Consider the following 25,746-nt stretch of genomic DNA (forward strand, 5'->3'; position numbering starts at 1 on the left):
TTGATTGTTTTATTTAGATTCTTTATGAATTGATTCAGAAAAATTTGCGCTTGATTTTCAAATTTGTCACTTCAGTTGCAAAGTAACCGCCGACAATACAAGTCGCATTCTCAACACCAGTCCGCAGTTTGTGTGCGCGTCGCCGCTTTTTCAAAATGTGCACCGTAGACAAAAACAGTGTGGTTCTGGATTTTTGTCAACTCCAAAACCAACCAAGCCCAAAGCTTGTAAAAAAATTTCTCGCAGACCTTCAAGTAAACCAAGAAAACTTGCGAGCATTGCAATTATGCAATAGAAGAAAAAAAGCCGTGCTGCAGTTCGCCGACTCAGCAATGGCCTCGTCCATCATCGACAAACCTCTGGTATATCAGGGTTGCAAAATCCCAATTTACCTGGACAACAACGCTACGGAAGTTCGTGTGCTTGACCTACCTCTAGGCATAAGCAATGATGACGTAGCCAAAGTGATGAGTAAATACGGCGAAATTTTGACCATCACCAACGACCGCTGGATTAACTTCTTCCCAGGAATCCCAAATGGAGTTCGGACCCTGCGGATGTTGTTGAAACAGCCAACGCCGAAATCAATCACTGTAAACAATGCTGCTGCAACAGTGACGATTATAGGCAAAAAATCGCTTTGCAAACTCAAAGCAAAGAACAAAAAATGTGCGGATTCGAGTAAAAAGGTGGACCAAAAAAGCAGTACACAACCGATTGAACCTGAGCCAAGCAGCAGCAGCAGTAAAAGCAACAACAGTAAACCAGAACAAAATGCAATGGAAACAAGTGAAATTGACGAAGAAGACAACGATGGATTCGAGACCGTGCTTTCTAAGCACACTCGCAAATCCCGGAAGCGCTTACAAGCATATTTGGAAGCGGATTACGACTTAATAACAAAACGAAGAGAGATGGCTGAAGAAGAAACAACAGATGAAGAAGATGAAGATGCCATACAAGCAAAATATTATTTAAATAAGTGTTATGAGTTAACGGTTAATTCCCCGAAGGAAGAGGACGAAGAAAAAAGTGAAGAACTTGATAATTTAAGATCCAAATTTGCCCGTAAATATTTGAAACTAAGACAGAAATCGTTAGAAAAAAGGCATGGTATCAATTATTGAAATATAGCCAGACAAGTGATCTAAAACTTTGTAAACTTTCCTCTTCTACTATCCGCCTTGAAGAGATGAATGCACAATGGTGTAAAATCTCTATAATAAATATAAAAAAAAAAAAAAAATTGTCACTTCCAGGTGAATTTAAATCAACAGGCCTTATTTAAATCGAATTAGCATTTTTGCGTATATAATATAGCAATATCATCAAATTGTTTATGTGGGAACATAAATAGACCAAATTAATCCATCTACAAAATTTGTAAATATTAATTAACATAAAATTCAAGTTTATCAAAACAATCTTTAGTCGTTTGTTGGTACAAAGTCACCCCTTGGCTCAAAGTCACCCCATTTTATGTTAGTTTTGTGCAATCTAGCTTTCCTTGACTTTAAATTGCCTAATATGAGAGTTTTTATTAGATATTTATGTATAAACTTGTAAATTATAGACTTAAGTCACTTAACATAGGCTTAATCCGGCTAAGTCAGTCCGGTAAATCGTTTTATATTATTCTGCTACCTGTAAGAACAACTTAAAACTATGACCAGTAACGGTTTAGAGTTAAAACATCGAAGCTTTGAACTTTTCCTACGCATTGTACATGCGATTTCCCCTTAATTTCTACTCAAAACACTAAAACTGACCTTATTCGAAATTTCTGCCGGCAAATATTTTGAAACTCGGCCCAGAGGTGCAGAATGGTCCCAGGAACCATGTCCAATCATTGGTTTGGGTGGAAATTTTTTTTTGCATAATAACGGTCTGTGGGGGACCCGTGTATTAGGATGTAACATAAATGACTTTTTGGCGGGCATTCAGGGGCTGATTCCGGTGGGCTTACTGAGCCCGAATCCCAAATATGAGTTTGATTGGACTTAACAGGAGCTGGCGCTCCGCCCTTCAATTTTAAATAAGATTTAACCCGTAAAAATACATTTTTTTTAAAAAAAATGTCTATTTTTGAGGCATTTTAACCACCAATGCGTTTATCAAAAACATCACTGGCGTGTAGGCAAGATCCTTGCGCATGTTTTGGTATATATAACATTGAAGTAATGGCGTCTCGGGCGTCGCAAGGTGCGACGCATATCTTTTTTGCTGGGGACAATTTTTCGAAAAAATGCCAAACTTTGAAGGCCTGTACCGAGCTCTAGGATGCTCCAAACTTCAATGTTATATATACCAAAACATGCGCAAGGATCTGGCCTACACGCCAATGATGTTTTTTGATGAACGTATTAGTGGCTAAAATGCCTCAAAAATAGACATTTTTGAAAAAATGTATTTTTACGGTTTAGATCCCATTTAAAATTGAAGGGCGGAGCGCCAGCTCCTGTTACGTCCAATCAAGATCATATTTGAGATTTAGGCTCAGTACGCCCACCGGAATCAGCCCCGTAATGCCCGCCAAAAAGTAATTTTTGCTACACTCTAATAACTATACTCATTGTAGATTGTGATTGCAGATGGGCCAGTACTTTTTTTTGTTCTTAAAAATACGGTTAGTCTCAAAAGCAAAAAAAAGGGCTTGGAAGGTGAGTTTAGAAAATAAAACACATGCGGTTTAGTTTTGAACAAAACGTATATTTGTAACAATCTCGAATTTACAATAGTTTACACTGGTTGCGCCGATTTGCACGGTAAAAGCAAAGTCAGTTTAGTTATTCATATAGTGTTATATAAGTGAGGGGTAATTCGCCAACTCAAACTAAAACTAGAAGAAATCATAGACAAACAAAGGCAAGGGAGTTGCAGCGTTCTAACGGTCATTTTACCTAGGAAGCATTGTTGTGCAGTTGTGACAGATAGCAAAGTTACTTTTGGCAAATTGTATATGCTTTTTCTATTTCCTTAATTGCAATGAATCACTATACAAGAGAGATGATGCGTTTTAGCGTTCGAGACAGATTGTTACGAAATAGTGAAAAAAAACTTTCTTTTTTTTGTTTGAGGGTGTGAGTTGAAGTCAAAAACGAAACCGTTCAAGATATGCTACAGCAGCGTACCTGGTCCTGGTCCTGCTTGCGGCCTAGCAGGGGACTGGGAAAGTGGAAGCTACCGGGACGTTTGTTCCGCCGGGGTGGTGGCAACGGACCACCCACGCCGCCCTCACCCTTCGGTGGCAACGGGGGCTTAACGGCGGAAGGGGTGGCCGGAGTGGACGCCGCGGCATTTGGAACTTCAACGGGCTGCGACGAAGAGAAGAAGAAAAACACTTGCTGTGGTTATAAATTTTACGGGCAGCGAGCAGTTTAGCGCTTAAAATGGTCGAAATATGAAACGAAACCGGTGGAATGTTCATCGGAAGCACGATCTGGCAGCACGAAATGGTATGACTTGGCGGCGCCGCATTGGAGCGATGGTGTCGACACCCGAAATGAAAATGTCAAGCAGCAAAATGTCGCGGACGATGATCATGATCGATCCAGTGAAAACTGCACAAAAAATTTGCCAAATTTTTCACTTTTTCATTTTTAAAAATGTGAGGTGAGTTCATTGCCAAGGGATGTCCATGATCCGTTGCAACCGGCCAAAATGGGCATGGGCAGTTTCTGTGCTGCGAAAAAATAAGGTCAAGCTTGGTGGATTTGCGTAAAAGCTGAATGAAGCGCAACGAATTTTTGTCGTCCAGGAAAACCTCGAAAACACGATAACTTACCGTTCTGGTGTGCGTCTGACGCTTGGGATGACGGTGGTAGCGGTCGTCACACGAGGCGCAAAATAGATTGTGGTCACACTGCTCGCAGCGGACCGTCGGCTGGCCGGAGCCGCACAGGTCGCACTTCATCACGGTCATGCGTTTGATATCTGTGAAGGGGGAGTGGAACTGTTTAAGCGAAATCGTTTGATGATAATTTTAATTATTTTTTTATTTGTTTCACAATTTGTAGCTCCAAATGGAGATGCGATGGAAACATCAAATGATTGGAACTATTTTTTTAAAATAAAATATACGTTCAATTTGATGGTGTTCTACAGATTCCAAAAAGCAAATATAAATAAAAAAAGCAAAAAAAAAAAACAAAATGTTCCTAAAGGCATTGGAAATTTAATGTATTGTTACAATCTGCAACTCGAAATTCAAAATGTATCATCATACAATTTGGTTTTTTAGTTACTTTGTACGGTTATTTTCTTTAGGTGTAACAATTTTCTACGAAGTTGTAGAGCAGACAATGAGGCGTTACCATAAAGTATGTCACGCAAAAATCGGTCAAAAAATAATTGCAAAATATTTACATAGAAAAAATGATAATATTAATGAGCAATTCTCTACGAAATCGGTCTTTTTTCTTCATTTTTAATTTTTGTATTTTTTAATCCGACTGAAACTTTTTTGGTGGCTTCGGTATGCCCAAAGAAGCCATTTTGCATCATTAGTTTGTCCATTTAATTTTCCATACAAATTTGGCAGCTTTTCAGAAATTTCCAGGTTGTGCAAAAAATCTTTGAGCGAGTTATGATTTTTTTTTATCAATACTGATTTTTTCAAAAAATCGAAATATTGGTTGCAAAATTTTTTCAACTTCATTTTTCAATGTAAAATCAAATTTGCAATCGAAAAGTACTTTAGTAAAATTTTGATAAAGTGCACCGTTTTCAAGTTAAATCCATATTTAGGTGACTTTTTTGAAAATAGTCGCAGTTTTTCATTTTTTAAAATTAGTGCACATGTTTGCACACTATTGGAAAAAATATTTTTGAAGAGCTGAGAATTCAAAATATATTTTGCTTATTCGGACTTTGTTGATACGATCTTTAGTTGCTGAGATATTGCAATGCAAAGGTTTAAAAACAGGACAATTGATGTTTTCCAATTCTCACCCAAACAGCCCAAAATTTTTTAATGTCGATATCTCAGCAACTAATGGTCCGATTTTCAATGTTAATATATGAAACATTTGTGAAATTTTCCGATCTTTTCGAAAACAATATTTTCAAAAAAAATTAATCCACGACTTACATTTTAAAAGGGCGTAAAAATGAATGTTTGGCCCTTTTTAAATGTTAGTCTTGGTTTAAAAAATTTGAAAATATTTTTTTCGAAAAGTTCGGAAAATTTCACAAATGTTTCATATATTAACATTGAAAATCGGACCATTAGTTGCTGAGATATCGACATTAAAAAATGGTGGGTTGTTTGGGACAGACTTAGAAAACATCAATTTTCCTGTTTTAAACCTTTGCATTGCAATATCTCAGCAACTAAAGATCGTATCAACAAAGTCCGAATAAGCAAAATATAGAGAATTTTCTCAGCTCTTCAAAAATATTTTTTCCAATAGTGTGCAAACATGTGCACTAATTTAAAAAAATGAAAAACTGCGACTATTTTCAAAAAAGTCACCTAAATATGGATTTAACTTGAAAACGGTGCACTTTATCAAAATTTTACTAAAGTACTTTTCGATTGCAAATTTGATTTTACATCGAAAAATGAAGTTGAAAAATTTCTGCGACCAATATTTCGATTTAAAAAAAAAACAGTATTGATAAAAAAATTCATAACTCGCTCAAAGATTTTTTGCACAACCTGAAAATTTCTGAAAAGTTGGCATTTTATGTCCTCTAAAACATATCAAAAAATAAAAAAATTAAAAATAGTGTTTTTTTGCAAATCAAGTTTTAGTGTTAAAAAGTTAAATAAAAAAATCACCAAATTTTTTTTACCGTGTATCATTTTTTCCAGTGTAGTCCGTATCCATACCTACAACTTTGCCGAAGACACCAAATCGATCAAAAAATTCCTTCAAAAGATACAGATTTTTGAATTTTCAAACATCATTTTTGTATGGACAGCTGCCAAATTTGTATGGAAAATTAAATGGACAAACTAACGATGCAAAATGGCTTCTTTGGGCATACCGAAGCCACCAAAAAAGTTTCAGTCGGATTAAAAAATACAAAAAAAATCGAATGACCGAAATCTGAAAGAACTGCTCTAATATATCATAATATTCATTTTGAGTTAGAGCGTCCAATTTCCCGTCCCGGGAAAAAAATTCCCGGGAATTCCCGGGATTTCCCGGAAAAAAATATTTCCCGTTTTCCGGGAAATTTGTAAATTTCCCGGGAATTCCCGAAATACAAGCGGAAGTATACATTTTCCTACATATTTTACAAGTTTACAAGCAAGTTTTAGTTTTGAAATTATACAAAAAATAATAATTCGAAAACCTGATTTATTTTATTCATTTCAATCTACTGTTCATAATCGTTAACCTATTTTAACGATTTTTTTTGTTATATATTTTTTAATAAGATATTTACCTCTTCCGGCCAAGATTAAATTTGAGATTTGTTCAACAATTTTGATTACGTTGACCAAATTGGATGGAAATTTGTTTAAAAATATTCGAGAAATTACAGTTTGAAGTTATAAATTTATAAAGCACGTGAGCTACCATGGGCGTAAGAGGGTTAAATATGAAAAAAAACATCGTTTAATTTCAACCACTTCTACACTGTAAAAATTACTTAACTTAACTAAAATCATACTATAAATGAAACCATGAAAAATCGTTAAAAACAACATCGTATAATTTAAAATTAACCCAAAGAATGCAACCATATTTCAAAAACTCGCTTCATTTATTTGAAAACTTTGAGTTTTGATTTCATGAAATAGTGTTTTAAGTAAAAAAGCGCTACAAATTAGATTTTTAAGGCAAATTCAATGATTATCTTTTTTTCACAAGTTGAAAATATTTGTTCTTGTATAAGGGTCATTCCATGTGAAGCGGAACAGCATTTGAAAATTACCCTCTCCGATCCTGCTCAAATTTGGCAGGGCTGTTGATACTATCAAAACATGCAAGAATTCCGAATTTCATCCAAATCGGACCACCCCCTCCATTTTTGTACCTCCCCAAAAAATCGACTTTTTGGCGATTTTTGACCAAACCTCCTAGTTTCAAACGGCGATAGCTCAGGAACCACAAATCTTAGAAGGTCGGTCTTAGACTCAATTTTGAAGGAAATTGGACGTAGAATCTATTTCCGTGATCAAAATGTGGATTAATCTATTTTTTCTACCTGTATTGCGCAATTGAAAACTTTAAACGGCCGTATCTCAAAACACCCCAACTTATTTTTTTTATTTGACCTCACCATCGTGTTCCCCGGCCAATTTTACATATGAATCACTTATCGACAAAAATGAATATGTTTCGTTCCAGAGATATCGAATTTTAAAGTCTTGTGTTTTCGAGATTACCTACATCAGCTTCATTCGCCGCATCTGCTAGAAGCACACAGGCGGCTGATCAATAACTGCTACCTGGTCATTTATTTAAATAATATTTCAACATAAATAATCTTTATCAAATTGGGCAAAAATTAACTGTATAACAATGTAGGAAACTAGAGTTGAATCACGAATGTTTATCTGCGCAAAAAAAATGAATGAAGTGAATTTCTGTGCTAACCCACAGGACAGAGCAATACCGACACACAGTAAAGTTCAGGAAAATGCAATTGATCTTGTAAGTAACACTGAACAATAAGTGCACGATACATTATTGAGTAAAAAATATGAACTAAAATGAATAACATTTGTTGATACGTTGTACTCTAGTGGAGGACGATCACAAGGAGTAGGAAAAGGATTTCTGGAAAGTATAAAACTGAAAAATGTAAGAAAATCACAATGTTTGATCTGCTGCAAAGCGGCTAATTCCCCAAATTTAGTTGCGATGATTTCGACACCGTCCGAACAACAGTATTTTTTTTCTTCTATCATTCTTGGATTTTTTAATCAAATGGAGCTGGCTCACAATATAAAAATTGATTTAATATGATCAATCTTTTAAACCATAAATCAGATTTGCCAAATTATGGTAAAGTGTCAATTATAAACTTTAATAATAATAATAATAATAAAAAGGCAGGTTTTGAGGTTTTTGCTGAATGGCACTATTTTGCTACCGCCCATGATAAAGGCTCTAGTCATGGCCTCGGAGGTACTCTAAAACGGTTAGCAACACGTAAAAAAACGGTGCATTCAAAATAACCCAATAAATATTCCTTTCACAAAAATAGATTGATCAAGGTAGGGGAACAGCATCTAATTCCAGCGTTCCTCTAATGTTGCCATATCAGAGCTTTGGCATTCAATTACAGCTGATTAAATGCGTTTCAACTGAAATCGAGTGATAAATAGTTTAATAAGAAGTGAACAAGCAAGTTTCTATCAAAAGTTTTGCAAAATTTGTTGTTTAAATAGTGAAAATGAGCAAATTGGACGAAACTAGGAGCGAGGACTTAACCTGCCAAACATACTAGAATTTCCCCTATTAGCCATTTGAATAAATATTTGCGTAAAATTATAAAAATATAAATTAAATTAATCTTCTCCCAGAACACCAGGTAGCAGTTATTGATCAGCCCGCCTGTGTGCTTCTAGCAGATGCGGCGAATGAAGCTGATGTAGGTAATCTCGAAAACACAAAACTTTAAAATTCGATATCTCTGGAACGAAACATATTCATTTTTGTCGATAAGTGATCCTTATGTAAAATTGACCGGGGAACACGATGGTGAGGTCAAATAAAAAAAATAAGTTGGGGTGTTTTGAGATACGGCCGTTTAAAGTTTTCAGTTGCGCAATACAGGTAGAAAAAATAGATTAATCCACATTTTGATCACGGAAATAGATTCTACGTCCAATTTCCTTCAAAATTGAGTCTAAGACCGACCTTCTAAGATTTGTGGTTCCTGAGCTATCGCCGTTTGAAACTAGGAGGTTTGGTCAAAAATCGCCAAAAAGTCGATTTTTTGGGGAGGTACAAAAATGGAGGGGGTGGTCCGATTTGGATGAAATTCGGAATTCTTGCATGTTTTGATAGTATCAACAGCCCTGCCAAATTTGAGCAGGATCGGAGAGGGTAATTTTCAAATTTGCACTTTTTTGTGCACAGTTGAGATGGAATGACCCATAAGTTATTTGCCATGGAAAACATTATTTCTGCATGGCTTTTTTTCATTTCAACTTTATGGTCACTGCGACAAATTTAAAAGCACTTTTATGATTTTGGAGCATAGATTTTCACTGTTCAAACACTTTGATTAAAAAAATACTTCTCAACAAAAAATACTTATAAAGTTTTTTTTTGATTTAGTACGATTTAAAGACAGCATAAAAAATTAGATAATTTATATATTTTCTCAAAGTTGGATGATTTTTTACAAGTAGTCAAGCCATTAATTGATCCTCACACTTATTTTGACCATTAAAGTTGCTGCTCTATACAATTGTGTTGCAAAATATTGATCAGAAACAGGATCAGAATAATTTTCGTTAAATTTCAGATTTCCCGGGAATTCCCGGGATTTCCCGGGAAATTTGTTGAAAATTTCCCGTTTCCCTGGAATTTTGTAACCCCGGGAAATTGGACGCTCTATTTTGAGTCGAAAAAAAAACAAGTGTAATATTACATGAGGAATTGGTGCACGGTATGGCGGAAGCAAATTATTATAAATCGAGTATATCCATGGGAGATTTATACGTAGACATGTGTTTCACCTTTCTGATTAAGAATATTTTCGATACAAAATATTCTATCGATGAAAATTGCGTTTTTCATAAAAATGTGTTTATTCATACTTCTGAAAAAATATTTGAAAATGTTGATTAAAAATACTTTTTTCAAAAGGTTATGCTAATCAAAGGTAAAAGAAATGTAGAACATTTTGAAACACGCTATATAAAAAGACTTATTTACAAATTATTATAATTAACTTGAACCACCATGCGCCTCCACCAATGGTACTTTATATGGGAAAACAATTTTTTTCTGAAAAAAACGCAATTTTCACCGATAGAATATTTTGAATCGAACATATTCTTAATCAGGAAGGTGAAACACAGCTTTCTACGAATAAGAAGAAATATTCAACCAACCACAATTTCAACCTTCCAAAATCAAACTTTTTTTTCTGTGTAGACACTGTCAAAACGGCATTTTAAAATGTCATAAGATCATTTCTTTTTTAATTTTTGGTCATCAAACTATTACTATTACTAAATGGCGTGGAGTCAATATTTTTCTTTTTTTAAATGTGGTTTTTGCGAAAATCGATGCAAATGGCAATTTTTCAGACCATCCTAACCTGGCGTAGGTCACCGTGGACATAAACTTAGAATCAAAAAAGAAATATTTTTCTGGTTTTGAGGAGCACTTGGAAAGACTTTTCAAAAATCATTTATAACTTAGGCCATTGCAAATTTTATTTCTGGCAAAAATTGAAATTTGCTTTGAAAAACTTGCTGAATCAATAGTTATCAGAATAGTTACACATCATAACGCTTATTTTTGTATTTTCAATTAAAAAAAACTTTTTAATATTTTCACATTTTTTTTTAATTTTTGGGATCACGGATCGGTAATAGGCATAAAAGTTCAGTGAAATAAATATGTTTAAAATTTCATTGATATTTAATTTTGTCCATGCAAGTTTTCATACAATTTTGACAGCTGTCCAAACAAAAAGGCTATAAAATATTCAAAATTTTGTATATTGAGAACGGATTTTCTGATCGATTTGGTGTCTTCGACGAAGTTGTATGTACTGCTAAGAAAAAAAGTAACACTCTAAACAAAAAAGTACCCATTTTTTTAATTAGACATTTCACACAACTAGAATGGAAATATTTGAATTTATTATAGATGACAAAAATGCCATCATTTAAGCTATGGCACAAGTTGGTTATATTTATTTGGCAAAGTTGCCAATTTTTCGAACAATCATGCTTTTTGTCAGTTTTGAAACAAAAATTGCAAACGATAAGTACGTTACAAAATGTCGATATCGTTCACCGTTTACGAGTTAAATCCAATAAAAAATGTTTTTTTTGTTGATAACGTGACTTTTTTTGACCAGTCTAAGTCATGAATATGCTTGAACATATATTTTTCGAAAAGATCAGATGATCTCCTAAAATTTTTCTTCAAAGACATGAAGATTGGACCAAAGGTTGCCTCTGAAAGACGAAGACACAAGAGAATAAAGGTTTTCTTTACTTCATTAATTCGACGCCGTCGTGCTAGCTTGTAGTACGTCGCTTATTGACGTTCTGAGAAAAACGCCTTTTAAGGTTTGACCTTGAATAAACAAAAACCAGAGTACGCAATGTAAACAATAACAAACACGTTTTGTTTTGTTGACCATTCTGTGCATTTTCCCGATGTTTGGTTGAATTTGGTTGCTGGAGTCCCGAGTTATAATTACAAATGTTTACGGTAGTCGAGCTTGTACGTGCGTCAAACGCGTTCTGACCTGAAATCCTTTCGGCCAATTGCCGCATTAACATCGATTTACATGCTGTGTCAAGATAGCACGACATGATTGAATATTCTTCCAAATGAAAAGTGATTTTTATTGAATATCTCAGGATTGAAATCGATTTTTGAGGATCTGTGAAGGTCAAAAGGTGAGGCGTTGTGAGCTGCACAAAATGGCGTTCTTAACTCAATTTGGCCCAAAATCGACATACGACAAGTTAGCACGACAGCGACTAAGTGACGATAACAATATACCAGGATATTCAATGTCGAAAAATGAAAGTATAGTAAAGTTTTCAAATTAAACAAATGGTTTCGGCAAATTTCACGATTCTATATTTTTTTTTGACATTTAAAAACAGATTCATATTTGCTGAGTTATCGTCGAAAAGTCTAATGAAAAAGGTGCTGTGGTAATGCTACAGGCATAACCATCATGACGAAGAACTTCGGACACAAAAGTAAATGATTTTTTTATAGTTATTAATATTTGCGTTTCTTGGCCACAAAATCAATCAATAAAGAGTTATTTCTTAAGATCTATTTATTTCTGCTCAAAGATGGTCCATGTTAATTTGACGTTGGATAACGGGGGAAGGTACACTCCAGGTGGCGGCCACTACTGCCGAAATGTCAAATTTCATGTCCAGTATCAAAATCCCCAAAGTTTGATACCCATATTGCCCCAACTCTTATGGTTCCGTCAATGTCCCCCTATCGGAACACCCCCGGGGCCTCCAGCCATTTTCATGTTCAGTATCAAAAACCATGAATTTTGATACCAATATTGCCAAAACTCGTATGGTTCTGTAAAAGGCTCTCCGAGCCCCGGGGGAACCTGCTTTGAGGGCACCGGCCACTCCAGGTTTTGGCCAACACTGTCGAAATGGCCATATTCATGTTCAGTATCAAAAACCATGAATTTTGATACCCATATTGCCCCAACTCTTCTGGCTTCGCAAATGTCCCCTTATCGGAACGTCCCCGGGACCTCCGGCCACTCCAGGTGGCGGCCACTACTGCCAAAATGTCAAATTTCATGTCCAGTATCAAAATCCTTAAAGTTTGATGCCCATATTGCCCCAACTCTTATGATTCCGCAAATGTCCAACTATCGGAACATCCCCGGGGCCTGCGGCACTCCAGGTGGCGGCCACTACTGCCAAAATGTCAAATTTCACGTCCAGTATCAAAATCCCTAAAGTTTGATACCCATATTGCCCCAACTCTTATGGTTCCGCAAATGTCCCCCTATCGGAACATCCCCGGGGCCTGCGGCCACTCCAGGTGGTGGCCACTACTGCCAAAATGTCAAATTTCATGTTCAGTATCAAAATCCCTAAAGTTTGATACCCATATTGCCCCAACTCTTATGGTTCCGCAAATGTCCCCCTATCGGAACATCCCCGGGGCCTGCGGCCACTCCAGGTGGCGGCCACTACTGCCAAAATGTCAAATTTCATGTCCAGTATCAAAATCCCTAAAGTTTGATACCCATATTGCCCCAACTCTTATGGTTCCGCAAATGTCCCCCTATCGGAACATCCCCGGGGCCTGCGGCCACTCCAGGTGGCGGCCACTACTGCCAAAATGTCAAATATCATTTCCAGTATCAAAATCCCTAAAGTTTGATACCTATATTGCCCCAACTCTTATGGTCCCTATCGGAACATCCCCGGGCCTGCAGCCACTCCAGGTGGCGGCCACTACTGCCAAAATGTCAAATTTCACGTCCAGTATCACAATCCCTAAAGTTTGATACCCATATTGCCCCAACTCTTATGGTTCCGCAAATGTCCCCCTATCGGAACATCCCCGGGGCCTCCGGAGACTCCAGGTGGTGGCCACTACTGCCAAAATGTCAAATTTCATGTCCAGTATCACAATCCCTAAAGTTTGATACCCATATTGCCCCAACTCTTATGGTTCCGCAAATGTCCCCCTATCGGAACATCCCCGGGGCCTGCGGCCACTCCAGGTGGCGGCCACTACTGCCAAAATGTCAAATTTCATTTCCAGTATCAAAATCCCTAAAGTTTGATACCTATATTGCCCCAACTCTTATGGTCCCTATCGGAACATCCCCGGGCCTGCAGCCACTCCAGGTGGCGGCCACTACTGCCAAAATGTCAAATTTCACGTCCAGTATCACAATCCCTAAAGTTTGATACCCATATTGCCCCAACTCTTATGGTTCCGCAAATGTCCCCCTATCGGAACATCCCCGGGGCCTCCGGAGACTCCAGGTGGTGGCCACTACTGCCAAAATGTCAAATTTCATGTCCAGTATCACAATCCCTAAAGTTTGATACCCATATTGCCCCAACTCTTATGGTTCCGTAAATGTCCCCTTATTGGAACACCCTCGGGGCCTCCGGCCACTCCAGGTGGTGGTCACTGCTGACAAAATGTCAAATTTCATGTCCAGTATCACAAACCCTAAAGTTTGATACCCATATTGCCCCAACTCATATGGTTCCGCAAATGTCCCTTTATCGGAACATCCCCGGGGCCTCCGGCCACTCCAGGTGGTGGCCATTACTGCCAAAATGTCAAATTTCATTTCCAGTATCACAAACCCTAAAGTTTGATACCCATATTGCCCCAACTCTTATGGTTCCGCAAATGTCCCCCTATCGGAACATCCCAAGGGCCTGCGGCCACTCCAGGTGGTGGCCACTACTGCCAAAATGTCAAATTTCATGTTCAGTATCAAAATCCCTAAAGTTTGATACCCATATTGCCCCAACTCTTATGGTTCCGCAAATGTCCCCTTATCGAAACATCCCCGGGGCCTCCGGAGACTCCAGGTGGTGGCCACTACTGCCAAAATGTCAAATTTCATTTCCAGTATCAAAATCCCTAAAGTTTGATACCCATATTGCCCCAACTCTTATGGTTCCGTAAATGTCCCCTTATTGGAACACCCTCGGGGCCCCCGGCCACTCCAGGTGGTGGTCACTGCTGACAAAATGTCAAATTTCATGTCCAGTATCACAAACCCTAAAGTTTGATACCCATATTGCCCCAACTCTTCACACTAAAAAAATATGAAATTTACACATAACATAATCTGAAACATGACATAAAAGCAGAACACGGAGTTTCAATTTTAACATGATTTTACATCTTACTCAACGTAATCTTCATCAGAACAAGAAAAATGTGAATTTGCAATATTATGTTAAATTGATTTGAAATTTTTCGTTTTCTTCATGTAATTTCACGTCTCTAGTGATGCACATATCTGGAGCATCAAATATGACTTAATTTTACATTTGAAGTGTCTTAATTTTACCCACATTCAAACTGAAAATTGTTGAGTCGCACGCAGCGTGTACGTACAAGTGTCACTGTCAGGTCAGCCATCTTGGGTTGCAAAGCAAATTTGTTGTGCTGCGAGAAAAGTTTAATTTTATTCGCGTTTCTTACGAGTTTTAACAAGCTTTCCCCCGGTGGACAACATTTTGTGGATGGCAAATTCAGATGCCTTGCCAGAACCGAAAAAATCTGGTGAAGTTCCAGTTTACGGAACTGGGCTCATGGGCGAACAAAATCAGAAAAGCGCCGTCTCTGGTGGTCCAAAACAACTTCTGAAAATCTGTCCCACGGTAAGATAAATGAATAATTTCAGATAGATTCTTGATTGACATTTTTTTCTTACAGGTTCGACCGAAATCGTTTACCTGCCGGAATAAATCCCGGCGTATCAGTACTGTTTCGCTGAAGAAAAATCCAACCTACACTATCCGGAACCGTTTTTTTTTTCTAATATTTCCAATACGAGGAGGAAAACCGCTGGTTCCAATCTGAAGCTGATACCGGTGATAATCCCGAGGCGGTCTGCTTGGGATGACGGCTCGACGGAACCGGTGGGACGTGGTGTGTTTTGGTGGTGCGACAAATCCGTATCCGGAACGAGAGAAGTCACTTGTAAAGTACCTGGTCAAGAAGAAACTGCGCTCGGGTGGAATTTAGAAGCTGGTTCGATGAAAACTATTCCGATCTGCGGCCGGAGGAACGCGACACGGAGTTGCTGGCTGACTCGTTTTTCCTGTAACAAAACTATGTAGCCGCCATTTCTGTGTACACAGCCGGAACCTGTTGGTGGCACACTTTGCACTTGAAAAATTACAACGTAGTGAAAATATCCATGATGTGAAAGCATAAACTGTTTACGGTGATAGCAATCAATTATGTTAAAATCAGTGCAACTTAAACAAATATAATATGTATATTAAGAAGTCAAAATAAATGGAAATGTTTTCAAAATGAGTGTATAACAAATTTATTTATTCATAACCTAGAAAGCTACCGCTACCCTTTTTACACCCATTTAAAATTACATCAATATGAAAATTACATCAACGCATTTTTTGACTCGTGTAATATTCAATGCCGAATCAAAGGCATAGAAAGGTCATGTAATGTTCAAATCTGATGTAATTTTCTGTGAAATCTGACGCTCCAGTTATGTGCATCAAATAAACAGAATATTACGCGATTATTTTTTGGTGTGTTGTGGTTCCCCAAATGTCCCCCTATCGGAACATCCCCGGGGACTCCGGCCACTCCAAGTGGTGGTCACTACTGCCGAAATGTCAAATTTGTCAAAGATTGAGCAGTTTTCTGTGAAGCTGTCGATTCCGTCACCCCTCGCGTCCTTCCTTGGTTCCGTCCCGCAAAATCTCCATGGCAACACGATGCACGGAATCTGGCCGCTTCCTCAACCGGGCGCCGGGCGAGAGCAGCTTCCTCGAGCTGTGAAATCCGTCACCGGTTTGGGGGAGCGGGGTGAAGGCAGCTCGCCGAGCTGTGAAATCCCTCACCCTACGCGTCCTTCCTTGGTCCCGTCCCGCAAAATCTCCACGGCAACGTCGTCCGATCGTGGATTTCCTCGTGGCTGGTTTCCTCCTCGGTCCCGCATCAGCAGCAGCAGGAGCTCCTTCCAGGTCGGCGTACAAAATTGATTTGCCTTGATTTTGGATCGGCACCTCCTTTTATATCAAATCGTTTTGGCGTTTGGCGAAGCAGCAGCACAAAAGGAATAAATCGCCAAATTGTGTCAAGGCCAAACGCAGGCAAGGCTTTGGGGGCGGAGTCAAGAGAGAGAGTGTGCGCGTGTGTGTGTTGTGTGCGTGCTTGCTTGCTGTGTGGAAGCAGTTTTATTAATTTAAACTCAGTTTTTAAGTGCTTCAACGAAATTTCATGGCCATTAATTAGGTATAGTAAGAATGCGTGAAATCTCCCCTTTCGTTTGGTGGGTACCACTTTTACGTGTGTTGAACAGGAGCTGAGATATTAATGTTACAAATCTTGCAGTCGCGTTTAATTTTTCGTTACATTTCGCTCCGCGAAATTTTGGATTGCTACCCTGTATAGAGCCCTAAGACGAAGTTCTTCGTCAAAAAAAAAATGGTAAATTGTTTTTAGAGTGTTACTGTGCTATCGATTGAAAATTGATCAGCAAATTCGTTATCAATATACAGATTTTCGAATATTTGTATGGACGGTTGCTGAAATGTTATAAAGACTTGTATAAAAGAACAAATTACGCCAAATGACATATTTGGTCATTGAAAAAGTACACACAAAGTTTCATCCAAATAAAAAAAATAAAAAATAGTCAGATAATTTGCTTATTCTTGACAGAATACCGTTATTTGATTTTTATTCACTCACCCGGTGACTTGAGCGGAATCGGTGGCGGCGCGTTGGAATATTGCTGCTGGTTGGCCACATCGATGACCTCGTACTCGGGATCGGCATTGCCCGGCGGTGGCGGCGGTTCCGGGCCTACCCGATCGTGAGTCTCGGTCTGCAATTATCGGGAAACATTTTAGTTTCAAGTAGTTGTGGTACAACTTTAATGGGCCACGTGACCCCGATACTAACCACCCATGATGGCATCGATCTGGTGCTTCTGAACCTGGACGAGGCCAGATTGTTGGCCATGCTTGGAGGCGTTGGCGATCGCAGCGGCACGTTACCCTGTGGGAAAGGGGTGGAGATAAGAGCAGACATGGTGCATTGAAAGTTAAAGATTCCGAAGGGAAGGTCATTTGCAGTTTTTCAAGTGGCTGCTCGTTGAGGTTCGAACACCAGTGGAGAACGCAGCCACAGTATCAACAGTGTGTTTACAGTCTCGTACTCGAAATGTTTTCGAGATGTGCAGTCTTCGTGTACGAAGTTGTTGACGACGGAATACACCTGCACACGAGACACCGCCCAGCATTTCGTAAACATTGGCAACTGTCCATCGGAACTGACGATGCGCGTGATGCTACTCTCCCAAACACACTCTCTTCCGAACCTACACTAATGTACACTCTTCAAAGTTGTTTATTTTGCTGCGGATGTGTGGCAATCGTTTACATTTATTTACAATTTTCGCCAACTCGAGTGGCATCACAAAAAAAAAAAACACGAAAAAAATACACAAACACCCGATCGTGAGTGGTCGGAAAAACGCACGAAAAACTTGACGAAACTTTTCCTTTTTTCTTTCTTCTCTCTCGGTTCTCCTTTTCCCGCGCTTCTTCGCCGTGATACAAACGTGATGATCCGTTTAGTGGCCGGCACGACCATGCCATGCTTATAAGTGTGGTGACACAACGGAACCGCTTTCTTCTTTGTTGTGGCGCGTTTTTTTCCGGCGGCGTATCTATTTTTGGGGATTTCCTTTCGATTGAATTAGAATTCAAACGGATTTAAATATAAATGATTGAATCGAACGGACGTGGACAGAGTTTGGCTATGATTGCGTGGCGGAGGTCTTGATAGCCGATTTTGGTTTAGGATTTTGGTTTTAGTGTTCGTCGTTTGAAAAAAAAAGATTTAAAATTTATCATTTTTAGTAACATCGCTGTAATAACCAAATGTTGGTTTTCTTAAAACACATCATGTTTGTTTGATTTAGGATGGTTTTATAACAACTATTAAATTTCCTAAACGAATAGCAAAAATTTTCGTCCTGTTATGTTTACGAAAGTTAACTTCAACTTTTTGGTTGCATTAGCTCAATTTTAACAAACTCGTTATTTTTTCCGGTGACGAATGATCATGTAGAGGTTAAAGTCACCTTAAATGACAATATCCATTTTGATATTCTTGGATAGTCGTTCCCTGTACAAATATTGTCCAAAGAAAAAACAGTTTCATTTTCAGAATTCATATTTTTTGGCTTTCGCAGCTTCTTAAAAGTTTAGATTTCCATTTTTGTATATTATTGTTGTTTATCAAGGTGCTGTTGGTGAAGTAATAGATTGAACCTACGATTCCTTTTTTTAATCAGAAAATAAAGCCATTAGAAAACAATCTGTAGCCAATTAGCACCCGATGTTTTGTTTCTTGAGCTATTATAGGGTTCTGAGCAAAAAATTAACAAAATCGGACAACATTTACCCGTTGATACTCGAAGGTGAAGTTTTTATGTTTTTTACCCATACTTATTTATGCCTCAAAATATGCATTTTTTTGTATGTTCAAGCTTGTGCTTGAGCAGACCACTGCTTTGTTTGTGTTTAAAACTGGGATCATCAAAAATCTAAATCAAGTTTCTATTGTCCTAGTAATCGCAAGCAAACAAAAAAAAAAAACAGAACTTCGTAGGCGAACTGTATTTTCCTCAAAACTGCGTTTAAATTTCGAGTTGTGTCGTGCTTGTTTTCGGGTCTCCTTTTCATCAAGAATCATATTCTGTACTCAACAGCTTGCTTGCTATCGTTATATTTATCTTCTGCAAAACACAACACTTGTTTTTAAGTTACATTATTTCGAGCCAAACATTTCATCAAGGCACAAACCAAAATGTAAACATTCGTGATTATTCCACTATTTCTTTCTTTAGTACACTTTCTACAAGTCCTCTAAAATCTAGCAGTCTGAATCTATCAAATCTATCAATCTGACACCTCCTTTTGAAAAAATTAAAAACATAAAAGGGCACTCCAAACCAAAAAAAAAGTTCAAATGTGCCCATTTCTTTATCGTTAGTTTTTCGTAGTTGAGAAACATTTTGTGATAGAAAGTGAACTTTTCATACATTCTTAAAACTAATTCACTTCAAAACAAAGTTTGTTTCACATTTCAACAAGGATTTCTGGAAAAAAAACTTTATCGAACTATACATTTTTTGTTCCCGCGGCTGCTGTTCAGTACACTTTTGAGACATTTTTAAGTTTCGCATACCTTATCTACACCATTCTATTACAAAACTTCACGAATTATCAAAATTATTATTGAATTCCTCTTTTTTCTAACCAAATGAAATATTTCATAAATATCATTCAAATCAGCAATTAGCTGACAGCGCTTTAATGCCCTTACAGTCTCCTCTTTTAAATTGCATTCAGAAAGGGCCGATTATGAACAACAGTTGGATAGTTTTTTAAATTATGAGGTTTATTGTGAAAATCAACATAATTTAGAAGGCATTACAGTATGTAAAACAAGTATTTACACCCCTTGGGCATTAGCCAAACATCTGATTTTACTATTAAAACCGCGTTTTAAAATACCTTAGAAAAAGTACCTTTTTGGCAGGTTGCTAAAACGAAACCATAACAACATTTTAACCTAGGTATTCAAAAACGTGGGTTTTATAGAAAACCTTGATGTATGGGTATCAAAAGATCGGAAATTGCATGCCCTTTCCCATAGCACATATGTTGACAAGTAAATCGTGGACCGGTTCGGATGCCGGCGGATTTTCCGTCGACGTGATTCCGGGTTGGTATGAAATTTCAACGAAAATTCAATTCAGTCGATACGAAAAACCCCATAACGATGTAATATCCACTCCAAAATGTTTATTTTGCCGTTTTATGGTAATATATTGACATTTAAAAATTAAAAGTTTCCAAAATTAAGTTTAGATAAGTTTTATATAGAATTTACGGAGTTATTTAATCTTTTATACTAAGTAGGTAGTAAACTTTGTATTCAATCTAAATTATTTTTTTTATCAGTCAAGGATGCCTGTTTGGAGTTGTGACACTGGATTTATGGTGATTTGTCAATAAATAACTGTATTTATGTAAATTTTTCGAAAGATGTACAAACTTTTTTTTTCACCTTTTTTGATTTTTGTAATAGTCTTTGCTATAGAACTTTTTTTTAATAGGAATCGTCTTTTCATGAGCTTTTTGTAGCAAAATGTTCGACAAGAGTTTCAAAATAAAACGTAGTACTAGGTTTCTGTCAAACTTTAAATTGTTTGCATGTGTCATCACAAAATGTGCAGTGTCCAAGAGGTGTAAATACTTTTCAGTCAAAATGCCATCAGTTAAATTTCTTTTTTGAATAGGAATTAAATCACGTTGTCCACTTTTTGCCAGCGATTTTCTCGAATCGTGGTTTTAGGTTTTGTGTCCAAATGAAATTTCTGGCTCGATTTTCCTTAAAACTGCTTTTAAAAAATTGAGTCATGTTGTCAATATGGCGGCGCTTACCCGTTTCATCTTAACTAGAATTTACTTCAGTGATTAGCGGCAAGCAGGCCTCTAAATTTGTTTTTTTAAATAATGGGAAATTGAATTGCGAAAATTATAGGCTAGTTTTCAAAATTTTGATTATTGGGTATATGACACATGAGGCTTGAAAGAGTTAAATGTAAACTATTGAAAGTAAATTCGAATTCTACTGTTAAAGAAAAGTTAATCAAATTTTGATGTTTATGAATCCATGCGTAGGGGAAAGTGGGGGAAAACGACCATATGAGGCAAAAGGAACATGCCCCATATGGTCGTATTGCCCCACTTTCCTCTACACGTTTAATGCACAGTGAAAACATGGTAATAAGTGAACGGATGGTTGGCTCCCACTGATCATTTTTGATTCATTGTTTGACTTCAGCTGATCTATCAATAACGGAGTAACAACTCATTTGGCAGCCAATCATGCTCATGCTCATGCTCACAGTGAAAACATGGTAATATGACATCTCGACGTCGTCGTGCTATCTTGTCGCACCCGCCATTTCGACGTTCTGAGTAAAACGCGTTTTAATGTTTGTCCTTGAATAAACAAAAATGAAAGCACGCAATGTAGACAATAACAAACACGTTTTGTTTGGCTGACCATTATGTGCATTGTCTCGAAATTTGGTTGAAGTTGGTTGCAGGAGTCGCGAGTTATATTTACAAATGTTTAGGGTAGTCTAACTTTTACGTGCGTCAAACGCGTTCTGACCTGACATCCCTTTGGCCATTTGTCGCACTTACATCAATTTTCAGCGAGTGACAAGATAGCACGACAAGATTGAAACTACTTTCAAATGCAAACTAACAAAAATGCACGGAGTTTTTTCGGATTTCGTTGAATATCTCAGGATTAAATTCGAATTTTGGGGATCTGTGAAGGTCAAAAGGTGAGGAATTGTTAGTTGTACAAAATGTTGTTAACTCAATTTGGCCCAAAATGCACGTACGACAAGTTAGCACGACGGCGACGATCTGGGAATGTTAACAAAAATGTGTAATATTACCTTGAATAGTATGTAAATTCGCATATGTTTAAGTGCAACTAATACTTTTTCTTCATTAATTGATGGTAAATTACATCGTTTCAATTTTCAACTTACTGTCTGGAAACATATTTAAAACATTGAATCAATCACAGTCGTTTTATGTTTTAAATTATGATATATTTTCTAACGCAATTTTGATACTGATTAGTTCTTTGTACTTAGGTACCGTAGATAATCGCCATCATCATGGATTTGGTGACGAATAATAAATAAAATCATTTTATCGTCTATTCAGGCTAAAAATGGGCAAAACTTTTTGTAGAGTTCAACCTTGGTTTTACCAACTTAACCAATCTATTTTCAAAAAATAAAAGATGTGCTTAAAAACGTTAAATCAAATTAAATTTCCAAAATCGGTTTAATCATATTGTAGAGTTTGTTGAGTGTAACAAAACGTCATCACTAACTTATTTTCGACCAAAATGGTCGTTGTCACAACAAGCAAAGAATTATCATCTACAATGCGTTTCCATTTATTTGAATCGGAAATAGTTTGTTGATGGAGACGCATGATATACATGACTTGTTCTTGATTCCATTCTGTAGATTTTAATGTTAAAGTTATTTTCACTTTCATCTGTCGTATTATGCGTCATATTATCCTTTAACTTTTCCCTATAATTCATCAACTTATCTTCAAGACTATCCGCCAATTCCACGTGTTCTCATAACAATCTTCACCACCTAATTTTAGCACTTTTGCTCACATCATGCCATTCTTCACAGCATCAGCATCACTGAGCCAGACACCATCATCGCGGTCTCGCATAACTCGCGCTCAATCTTTCGTTTGAACTAAACCTTGCACTTTGCTGCAGAAGTTCAGCACCGGACGGTTGGACGAACTGCAAAATTGGTCGTCGTTCCTCCTTGCCTTAATGGTCACCAGACTCAGACGTGTCACTCGCACAATGCTCTTTATGACTTTTGTCACATTCCCAGTTGGGAGGGGTTTTTGGTCGCGCCGATTTTCGTGAATAATTTCACGCACATACACGACTCGCCACAGACTCTGGCCGGCGATTTTCCTCGGCGTGATGAAAATGGCATTTTCACGCGCCTCTTCTTGGGTGTTTCTTGTTGATTTTTACTTGGTGAGATTTGTTACCGGCGAACTCGTTACGGTGTGACGGACAGTGGGGAAAAAAGATCAAAAGTGGTCAAAATTGCAGTTTTCTTCACATTGTTACACGCTGAGACTTGATTCTTTGCTTGTTTTCGGTAATTTATTTTGACACTTTTTGTTCTAAAGGAATCCAGCTGTGCATTTTTCTTCTATGCTTAAAGATGTAGCTTCGCAATCTCGGTGGTTTCTCGAAATTATGCAATATTGGTTCAGCTGTCACGGATCATCACGGTTCAGTGAGGAATTTTTCGATGTCGAGATCAAAGGTCGCGATCGTGCACATGTGATAGCTCCATCATCTCAATTGGGAATCACACACACACATTTTCCGCATTCTCCACCAGTTTCAACACACCTCTCGTGAAAATTCTTCCCAATACTCGTTCGCACATGTGTTCGGTCCGGCAATTTCCCGGCACCACCACCGAACATAACCTATCTAACCGGGAGTGGCCGTGGTTGAGATCTCAATTCCAGAACGGCCACGGGAGCCGCCGCAAAATAGCTCTCTTGAAACTGCGTTTTCCACTGGTGCGCGCCGTCTAAACCGCCGTCTTTTTGGTGAAAATCGCCTTTCTATTTATATAAACCCCACACAATCACACAACAAACACACAGAGACACTTACACTCATCTTATAGACCTGCAGTACATTCCCGGGAGCACTATATTAATAAAAATAACTTTTTTCTTCCTATTTCGCCGATTTTCCTCACTAAATCGCTGGGAAAACCTTCCCAAATCGCCCTTTTCCCAGACAATTTCCACCCCCAACTGGAGCACAGCTTCGCACGTGGCCACAACGGTCCAAAAGACACACCGTCAACTTCCCGCCTGAGGCCACCGAAATCGTTTCAACAGACTTTTTCCCCAGGAAAATTTTTATATAACCCCCCCGGTGGGTTTGGACCGCGTGCGCGAGCTCGACGGAAAAACGGTTTGCACGGCCGGACGTCTCGAAACTGACTGATCTGTCGTGCGAAGACGATCGTTGAGTGGGCCCTGTCGGAAGAGCTGAACTCTGGCAGATCGTTCGTTCAGTTCGCCGCAGTGTTTGCCGGCAGGGACGACTTTTCCTTTTGTTCTGGTTGCGATTTTCCGGCCCGGCGGTGTGTGATGTTTGGTGGTTGATGTGGAATACGGGGATCGTGTTTATGTTGGCTGGAAATTGGGACAGATGTGGAATTCCAGGGCGGGAGCGTTGTGCAAGAGTTTCTGCTGACATAATCTGGAGTGATGCAATGTGGAATTGCAAGATGATGATGTGTACATTTCTTATGACAACGAGTTATTTGATGAATAATTTTCAATCATTGTGATAGACTTTACACTTCATTAAGGTGTGAGATTGGGTCATAAAAAAAGGTGAAATTAATATGACCCAAGGGTAACCGAGAGGTCTTTACTCTCGCCAAATAGTACTTTCCTCTCGAAAGGACTATCCACATGGACTTTAACTTTAGGTGTGTAATAAAAATAAAGTATTATGATCTTGGGGGAATTTGTGTTGGAACATTGATAACATGGTTAATGATTCGATTCTATTTGCTGTTTATCACAATTGTGTACTAAAGCCCTATGTAAATTTTTATGTACAACGGTAAAAAACACGACTAAAACCATCTCTGATCACTTTTTTTTCATTTTGATGCAAAATTTTTTTTTGACAAGACAACATTTTTTCGATCGATTTACCCCTTGGAACGAGCTGTCAAGTAGGAGCTTTTCTGTCAAGAAGGACCGCGAGGTTAATTTTTCTAAATTGATTTAAAAATCCATTTTAAACTCTTTGTGGTCGTACAAAGGGTCATTGTACTCAGAAAAATAAGCTTTATCGCTGTAAACAATAATATCAGCAATCTAAGCTTAATTTTAGGACCCAATTTAAGCAGATTCTTTTGCAAAACATTCAAGGAATCTTGCTGGCTATAAATCGTGTTATATCGTGATGGCTAAAAGCAGACCCTTTATGTATAAATCTAGATTAAATTTTCAAAACAACCTATCCCTCATGGGTTTCCTATGCAGATAGGACCTTTTGAAAATTTAATCGAGAAATCAGAATTTTTGGAATTGTCTGCTCTCCAACTTTGTAGAACACTTATTACACTCTAAAAAATAACTGTTCAAAATGGCAAATGGCAGACATTTTTATTTTTTTTTGGGTTCTCTTCGATGCAAAATATTTCATTATAGCATCAAATCGGGGAAAAGTAGAACTTTTCAGCATTTATTTTGAAAAGTGTTGCTATTCGATTCTGTTATGTTTGGTACAGAAAAGTAGGCTATTTCGTCGTTCAAGAATGACAGGAAAAGTAAGTAGTTTCACGACGGAATTGCAAAAAAGTTTTTTGCTGCCTTTTGGGCTTCAAAACAACCCCCAAAATTTGGAACAGATTGGTTGCGTCCATACTTTGCGCATTTCTTTTTAATTTCGTATGGTTATTTGCAGGGTAACTAGATCAAAAATTGAAAAATCTGGCAAAGTTTCGATTAAAAATCTGGCAGACGAAAATCTAACAATTCTGAATGGTGAAGGTAAGTGATTTTCAATAAATTCAAATGTTTGTAGAATTGAGATGGTTTAACTGATTTTATGGGCTCAAAATTGTTGAATTTAAATATTCTCTAAGAAAACTCAAGCTATTTTTTTATTTTCAATCAATTTGTTCATTTAAATGAAA

The 25,746-nt window shown here is 37.7% G+C and overlaps 1 protein-coding gene across 9 annotated transcripts in view; it reads right to left on the reverse strand.

Moving 5' to 3' along the window:
• LOC6038707 (E3 ubiquitin-protein ligase lubel) overlaps positions 1–24,016 on the reverse strand; it is a 54,809-nt gene extending 30,793 nt beyond the window's left edge. For 7 of the 9 annotated variants that reach the window (XM_038251368.1, XM_038251360.1, XM_038251361.1 and 4 more), the window contains exons 1-5: positions 23,691–24,016; positions 17,304–17,399; positions 17,091–17,226; positions 3,785–3,933; positions 3,132–3,314 (exon numbers count right to left, since the gene is read on the reverse strand). In XM_038251368.1, coding sequence (XP_038107296.1) covers positions 3,132–3,314; positions 3,785–3,933; positions 17,091–17,226; positions 17,304–17,399; positions 23,691–23,696 — 570 coding nt within the window. In that variant the 5' untranslated portion in view covers positions 23,697–24,016. The other 2 variants (XM_038251367.1, XM_038251362.1) reach the window with 2 other exon arrangements.
• Between the last annotated feature and the right edge of the window lie 1,730 nt (positions 24,017–25,746).

This window comes from Culex quinquefasciatus, chromosome 2 (genome assembly GCF_015732765.1).
Source record: "Culex quinquefasciatus strain JHB chromosome 2, VPISU_Cqui_1.0_pri_paternal, whole genome shotgun sequence".
Taxonomy (NCBI): Eukaryota; Metazoa; Arthropoda; class Insecta; order Diptera; family Culicidae; genus Culex; species Culex quinquefasciatus.